This window comes from Zonotrichia albicollis, chromosome 9 (assembly GCF_047830755.1).
Source record: "Zonotrichia albicollis isolate bZonAlb1 chromosome 9, bZonAlb1.hap1, whole genome shotgun sequence".
Classification (NCBI taxonomy): domain Eukaryota; kingdom Metazoa; phylum Chordata; class Aves; order Passeriformes; family Passerellidae; genus Zonotrichia; species Zonotrichia albicollis.
This window is the reverse complement of record NC_133827.1, coordinates 40,539,897-40,548,096: the sequence shown is the minus strand read 5'-3', so window position 1 is coordinate 40,548,096 and position 8,200 is coordinate 40,539,897. Positions and strand designations below refer to the sequence as shown.

General features: G+C 48.8%; 1 protein-coding gene across 1 annotated transcript in view; it reads right to left on the bottom strand.

The window, feature by feature from the left end:
• Positions 1-460: 460 nt before the first annotated feature.
• The window catches only part of PPM1L (protein phosphatase, Mg2+/Mn2+ dependent 1L), a 70,527-nt gene continuing 62,787 nt past the window's right edge, over positions 461-8,200 (bottom strand). The window contains exons 3-4 of the mRNA XM_074547508.1: positions 4,514-4,675; positions 461-1,871 (exon numbers count right to left, since the gene is read on the bottom strand). Coding sequence (XP_074403609.1) covers positions 1,522-1,871; positions 4,514-4,675 — 512 coding nt within the window. The 3' untranslated portion in view covers positions 461-1,521. The remainder of the gene's footprint in view (positions 1,872-4,513; positions 4,676-8,200) is intronic.

Sequence of the window (8,200 nt, the reverse complement as noted above, 5' to 3'; positions counted from 1 at the left end):
GCTCCAGACACATTCTGGAAATACCACCAGAGCCAACGGAGGGCTGAGATTATCCCCAAACAAATTAAAGCAGGGGAGTTTGTTGGGGGGACAAAGCAAGACAAAGATGGGGATTCCTTCTCGAGCAGAAGTTTGTGCTCTTTGATTTTTTGCCTTGAGAGATGCTGCAGGTAAGCAGGGGGGCCACAGCTGGGAAATGAGGAATATTGGACCTTCCCAAGGAACAGGCAAGGCCAGGGAATCCGTCACATCCCCGACCCAGCTCCACACCAAACACAGCCTCCATCACCCTGAAGACTTGAGCAGAGTGTCCAGGACCACGTTCTGGGGAGATCCCAAGGACTTCTGAGAGGCAGGGTAAGGACAAAGGAGCCATCCAAAATCCTGCCCGCCCTGTCCCTCTGCCATGACACAGCTGGTACCAGAGGTGCAGCAAAACCCAAACTGTCCTCACTCCAACTTAGAGCAGTCACAGATCCCAAAATACAATTAAATACTGAAAGTTAGATCTAAACACACTTTTAAAACCTAGATTTAACACAACCTTTCATCTCTACAGTGCATTGATGCTGCCTGGCACTTGCAGCTCATCCCAAGAGCCCGTCCAGAGGGGTCTGCCCTGGGATTAACACCACAAATCCACCTGCAGTGGCACAGGGAAGTCTCTCACAGGCCTGACTTCCAGCTAGGTAGCTCTGAGGAACCTCTGAGGAACGCCCTGCTTGGCTGAGGCTCCCACCAGTCACCAGTGAAATCCATCTGCTCTCACATCTCTTGCCACAGCAGTAAGGTCAGGGTGATCTCGGTGAAGGACACGCGTTCTGCTCCTGCAGCTGAGCTCTGCTCCCATCCAGCAGCTCCAGAGCTCCCGGGGCTTTGCTGAAGTTCACCATGAGTTGGTTTGGATACAGTATGGCCTAGAAGAAGTGTCCTAGAGTAATGCACAGCCTGAATAAACGTGGTGGCTCAGGAGCTCTACCTACTCACATGCTCGGCAGGGTTCGTTGTGGGGGGAGGCTGAACAAAGCAGAGCCAGCAGAGGCAGCGGGCTGAGATTGGCTCCTCTTCCTCCGTCACATCCCAACCCTTCCCCAGGCACCCTCCCACTGCAGGGTGCAGGGATGGGGGACACGAGAGCAGCTCAGGGATGGGGGACACGAGAGCAGCTCCTGAGCAGGGACAGCAGGCGGGAGGAGCAGCAGCACTGCCCCGGCCCCGCCGTGCCCCTGAGGAGAGCAACCCAACCCAAACCTACAGAGGATTCCTAAAGAAAAGTGAGAAATGGGAGCTTCCAGTCGGTTCCTAGGGAGCAGCGAGGGCACAGGGCAGGGGCAGGGGGCAGACTGGATTCTTGTGGTCGCTCAGCATGGATTTATTTGTTGTATTGCTCCTTTTGCCAAGCCACGAGCAGAGCCCGGATGGATCGGCGGCCGCGGGAGAGCCCGCACGGCGCTCCTGGAGCTTCCCAGCACACACACACACACACCCTGTTGTGAGTCCTGAGCGGGCCCGGGGGGCTCCTCACTGCTGCTCCTCAGCTTTGCTGCTATTCCTGAACTTCACCACCATGACGGTGATGTTGTCGGGGCAGCCCCTGTAGAAGGACTGCAGCACGATGCTCTTGGCGCCGAAGTGCGGCTCGTCCAGGCGCTCCTTGATGAACCTCACGGCCTCCTCGTTGCTGAAGGCGTCCCACAGCCCGTCCGAGGCCAGGATCATGAACTCTGGCTGCAGTTTGTCCAGGTCAAAGCTCAGGATGTCGGGGTCGGGGATCACCACGTTCAGGTTCTTCAGGGGGTAATCGCCCAGCGAGCGCGACATGGCCAGGATGCCCTGCACGCGCCACGAGCCGTTGAAGCTGATGAACCCACCTGGGGGGGAAACAACGCCTAAATCAGCTCTTTGGAACGTCCAAGGAGCTCTTTGGAACGTCCAAGGAGCTCTTTGGAATGGCCAAACTGCTCTTTGGAACGTCCAAGGAGCTCTTTGGAACGTCCAAGGAGCTCTTTGGAATGTCCAAGGAGCTCTTTGGAATGGCCAGACTGCTCTTTGGAATGTCCAAGGAGCTCTTTGGAATGTCCAAGGAGCTCTCTGGAATATCCAAGCTGCTTGGACGATCCGAACCGCTCTTTGCAGCACCCAAGCAGATCTTTGGAATGTCCACGCTGCTCTTTCTTTGGAACATCCAAGGAGCTCTCTGGAACATCCAAGGAGCTCTTTGGAATATCTAAGGAGCTCTTTGGAACATCCAAGGAGCTCTCTGGAACATCCAAGGAGTTCTTTGGAACATCCAAGGAGCTCTCTGGAACATCCAAGGAGCTCTCTGGAACATCCAAGGAACTCTTTGGAACATCCAAGGAGCTCTTTGGAATATCCAGCTCTTTGGAACATCCAAGGAGCTCTCTGGAACATCCAAGGAGCTCTCTGGAATATCCAAGGAGCTCTCTGGAATATCCAAGCTGCTTGGATGATCTGAACTGCTCTTTGCAGCGCCCAAGCAGATCTTTGGAATGTCCAAGCTGCTCTCTGGAACGTCCACGCTGCTCTTTCTTTGGAACATCCAAGGAGCTCTTTAGAACATCCAAGGAGCTCTTTGGAACATCCAAGGAGCTCTCTGGAACATCCAAGGAGCTCTCTGGAACATCCAAGGAGAACTCTGGAACATCCAAGGAGCTCTTTGGAACATCCAAGGAGCTCTTTGGAATATCCAGCTCTTTAGAACATCCAAGGAGCTCTCTGGAACATCCAAGGAACTCTTTGGAACATCCAAGGAGCTCTTTGGAACATCCAAGGAGCTCTCTGGAACATCCAAGGAGCTCTTTGGAATACCCAGCTCTTTGGAACATCCAAGGAGCTCTTTGGAACATCCAAGGAGCTCTCTGGAACATCCAAGGAGCTCTCTGGAACATCCAGGTTCCTCTTTCTTTGGAACATCCAAACTGCTCTTTGGGATGTCCAAGGAGCCCTTAGGAACATCCAGGGAGCTCTCTGGACCATCCAGCTCTTTAGAACATCTAAACTGCCCTTTGGAACATCTAAGGAGCTCTTTGGAACATCCAAGGAGAACTCTGGAACATCCAAGCTGCCCTTTGGAACACTCAAGCTGGTCTTTGGAACACTCAAGGAGATTTCTGGTTCCTGCCAGACCCCCCCAAAAAGTTCATGCTGAGGGGTTACAGAGCTCAGAACATGGGAGGTGATGCCTCAGGTTTTAGTTTTTATATTTTTCTGACTCATTGCTGCTTTAGTGTGTGGGTCTGGGTTCACATTCAGGGATGGTGAGCTGTGTGCACAGAGCAGGAGACAAAACAATTCCTGCTCCAGCTGGGCACCAAGGACAAATGACCCAAATCTCAGCCCAGGAGCACAAACCCCGTGGGCTGCAGAGAGAAAAACAAGCAGGGTGGGATTTTATAACCTAAAGCTGGAATGGGACAATGAACTCCAATTTGATATGCTGCCACCTCTGCCCTGTGGAATTTTGGGTGGAGAACAGGAGAAGATCTGACCTGCCCTGGGACATCCCACTGGAATTTTGGGTGGAGAACAGGAGATTTGATCTGCCCTGGGACATCCCACTGGAATTTTGGGTGGAGAACAGGAGATCTGATCTGCCCTGGGACATCCCACTGGAATTTTGGGTGGAGAACAGGAGATCTGACCTGCCCTGGGACATCCCACTGGAATTTTGGGTGGAGAACAGGAGATCTGATCTGCCCTGGGACATCCCACTGGAATTTTGGGTGGAGAACAGGAGATCTGACCTGCCCTGGGACATCCCACTGGAATTTTGGGTGGAGAACGGGAGATCTGCCCTGGGACATCCCACTGGAATTTTGGGTGGAGAAGGGGAGATCTGACCTGCCCTGGGACATCCCACTGGAATTTTGGGTGGAGAACAGGAGATCTGACCTGCCCTGGGACATCCCACTGGAATTTTGGGTGGAGAACAGGAGATCTGACCTGGGACATCCCACTGGAATTTTGAGTGGAGAAGGGGAGATCTGACCTGCCCTGGGACATCCCACTGGAATTTTGGGTGGAGAACAGGAGAAGATCTGACCTGCCCTGGGACATCCCACTGGAATTTTGGGTGGAGAACAGGAGATTTGACCTGCCCTGGGACATCCCACTGGAATTGTGGGTGGAGAACGGGAGATCTGATCTGCCCTGGGACATCCCACTGGAATTTTGGGTGGAGAACAGGAGATCTGACCTGCCCTGGGACATCCCACTGGAATTTTGGGTGGAGAAAGGGAGATCTGACCTGCCCTGGGACATCCCACTGGAATTTTGGGTGGAGAACAGGAGATCTGACCTGCCCTGGGACATCCCACTGGAATTTTGGGTGGAGAACGGGAGATCTGATCTGCCCTGGGACATCCCACTGGAATTTTGGGTGGAGAACAGGAGATCTGATCTGCTGCCGCCTCAGTCGGGCGCTTCCCACCCTCTCCCAGGGGGAAATGTCAATTTTAGCGACAAACAAAAGCTGAACCTTGCAAGAACTCACCGGCTCTCTTAATCCTCTTCCTCTCCTTGAGCTGGTAGGGCTTGTGGTCGTGGGACAGGGGGATGGCATTGCCGTCCTTGTCGCACAGGACGCCCCGCGAGTCGCCCACGTTGGCCACGGTCAGCTCCTTGTCGGACAGCAGGGCGATCAGACACGTGGTGCCTGCACACAACCACAGGTGGGGAAAAATCACATTTCTGCCACGAAACGGGTGGCCCTGATCAGCAGGAAAGTGGTGCTCCTGTCATGGGATGCCAGGGTGGGTGAGGTGGGGAGGAATTCCAAGATTGGGGAGTCCCAGCTGTGACCACCAGAGCACTGAGCCCACCTTAAAATGGAATATTTCCCGTTTCCCATTTCCTCTCCAGCTGTGGGCATTGAGCCCACCTTAAAATGGGAAGAGTATTTCCCATCTCCCATTTCCCATCTCCTTTCCAGTTCTGAGCATTGAGCCCACTTTCAAGTGAGAGGAATATTTCCCATTTCCCATTTCCTGTTTCCCATCTCCTTTCCAGGTGTGGGCATTGAGCCCACCTTAAAATGGGAAGAGTATTTCCCATTTCCCATTTCCCATTTCCCATCTCCTTTCCAGTTCTCAGAACTGAGCCCACCTTAAAGTGTGAAGAATATTTCCCATTTCCCATTTCCCATCTCCTTCCCAGCTATGAGCATTGAGCCCACCTTAAAATGGAATATTTCCCATTTCCCATCCCCTTTCCAGTTCTGAGCACTGAACTCACTTTAAAATGGAAGGAATATTTCCCATTTCCCATCTCCTTTCTGGTTCTCAGTACTGAGCCCACCTTAAAGTGTGAGGAATATTTCCCATTTCCCATTTTCCATCTCCTTTCCAGTTCTGAGCACTGAGCCCACCTTAAAATGGAATATTTCCTGTTTCCCATTTTCCATCTCCTTTCCAGTTCTGAGCACCAAGCCCACCTTAAAATGGGAGGAATATTTCCTATTTCCCATCTCCCATTTCTCATCTCTGTTCCAGTTCTGAGCACTGAGCTCACTTTAAAATGGGAGGAATATTTCCCATTTCCCATTTCCCATTTCCCATTTCTCATTTCCCATTTCCCATCTCCTTTCCAGTTCCCATCTTCCCCTTCCTGCCCCCCTCACCCAAAACCAGCAAATATCAGCTAAAAAAACCCATTCTGGGGCTGGCTCTGGATGCAATCCCTAAATATCAATATCTCCAGGACTGCTTGACAGCAGGGAAAAATGAATTCCATCTCTTTTTTTGTTGTGCGGTAATGAAACTCAATCTTTTCAGGATTTCTGGGGAAGAAGGGCCATCCATTAAAGAAAAAAGCCATTTCCCACAGGACAAAACCCCTCCAGAACCTCCCAGCAGGCTGGAATTCCCTGGAACATTGGGATTCAATGCTAAAATTCCTTTAAACAACCAAAATTTGCCACAGATCAGGCCCTGACCACCTCGGATGTTTAGGGATGCTGCAAATCAAAGGAATGGGATTAAGAGCCAGCAAAGCTTTGTTGGGAGAAAATTTTCTTGCACAGAATTACCCCACCCTTAGCTAGTCAAGAATGCCACTTTTTAAACTAAAGGATTTACAGATTAGCAGAGGATTTGTCCCCATCTGTCACTTTTGGCCTGCTTTCATTTTTCAAAGCTTCCTTACTCGAACCTCACAAAAATAAAACTTGCCAAGCACTCGACTATTCCCAGACAAACTCATTTTGTGTGTAGCTCTGATGGATTGATTTCCTGAAGGGAAAGATTCACAAAAAGAGGGAAAGATCCACGTTGGGATGTGGAGTCCATCAAGGCTGCAAAAAAAGAGTGGCAAATTCAGATTGTTGTTTTGTTAAATGAGCTAAACTATGAGACGGAAGAGAGAAAAGAAGACGTGAGAGAAAAATGAAAGTTCACTTTTCTAGGCCGCAGGAACAAAACCTGTCTGGCGTGAAACTAAGGAATAATTTTAATAAATATTTAATTTCATATTTTGCCAATTCTGAAGGGAGTCCATCAAGGCTGCGCTTTATTAACACTGGATGCCGCCAGAAAGGCCAAATTAACACCCAAAATTGTGCCAAAAACAGAGAATTTCAGCTTTCTCCTGGCAAAGGGATGCAGCTGAACTCGAACTGAACACACTTTGGGAGAAAGGATTTTTCCTTTTTCGTTTTCCACAAACAAGGATTTATCTGGATGGGTGCTTCCCAAAACACCTCCTGTTTTCAGGCTGGGACCTTTCACAGAACAAATGGGCCCAAACTGGCTGGAAAACCAAGATTATTGACTGGACTCCACCACACAAACATTTTCCAGGTGCTCCCACATTGCTCCTGGGGGGCAGCAGCAAAATCCAAAAACAATTAAAAATGAAATTTCTGTCATTTCTTAATTGTGAACCACGCCTCTCTCAGGCTTCATTTATCAAGGCGCTGAAAATGGAGAAACCTGAAAATGGAGAAACCTGAAAATGGACAAACCTGAAAATGGACAAACCTGCCCCTCATGCTGACTACAGGTATTTTTGGGGATTCACTTCAGCTTCAGTGAATCCAAAACTGAAGCAAAAAAAACCCCCAAAAAAACACCAGGCAAAAAAAGAGTGGCAAATTCAGATTCTTGTTTTGTTAAATGAGCTAAACTTTGAGACGGAAGAGAGAAAAGAAGACATGAGAGAAAAATGAAAGTTCATTTTTCTAGACCGCAGGAACAAAACCTGTCTGGCGTGAAACTAAGGAATAATTTTAATAAATATTTAATTTCATATTTTGCCAATTCTGAAGGATTGCTTCCTTCACTTTTTCCACCCCACCAGCAGCTCGAGCTCCTCGTTCTGTTGATTTTGTTTGGGGAAAAAAAAGCCAAAAAAAGGGGAAAAATGTCAGCACCAAGGGCTGGAGCAGCTGCTGTAATTACATTTAACTGCCCATTTTCTGTGCTTTGCCCACAATCAGCTCTGGTTCCAAGGGCAGGTAGAGCCATTTCTGCCTTTTCATAAATAATGGGCACAATTAGGAGGGTGAGGGGCTGCTGTGTTTTAATCTCTGATGAATTTTGGGCTTTCATTTACAGCTGGGAATCTTCTAAACCAGTTATTACCGAGCTTCTCATTTCCACACGATTTTTGCTGGATGAGATAAATCCCCAAATATGTGTTCCAAGCAGTTTTAATCTTTATTTTCGCCATACAAACACTGAGATTTCCATAAAGGAAAAAAAAAGCTTTCTTTTTCCTTCTGACAGGAATCAGTGATTTCCTTGCATTTTCTCCTCCCTCACAAACTGCTTTAAATGAAAATAAGTGGAGAGGAGCTGGAATGACCAAACTAATGCAAAAAAAAAAAAAAATTAAAGGATTTTGGCAAATTCTGTGTGAGAAAAATCAACAGAGGTGACAGAAAGCAATAAATTTTGAAGCTTATTTTTTTGTGCATTATTAAAAGCAAGCCATATGTGATGAAAGAAAAATTCTGCACCCTCATTTTGACCCGTGCTGGCCTTTGAGAACGCACAGGCCAAGCTCCTGGTGTGAAGTTTATTTTACAAAAGGATTTAAAAGGCATTTCTGGGAACAAAAATGCCAGGAAAAGTGTCAGATCTGCAAACTGGGAGTTCTCTGTTCAAAAAGCCCCAAAAACTGCCTGGGTTTGGCCTCGTGTCAGGGTAAAAATCAGATTTTGTCAAGGCCAAAAATCAGGAAT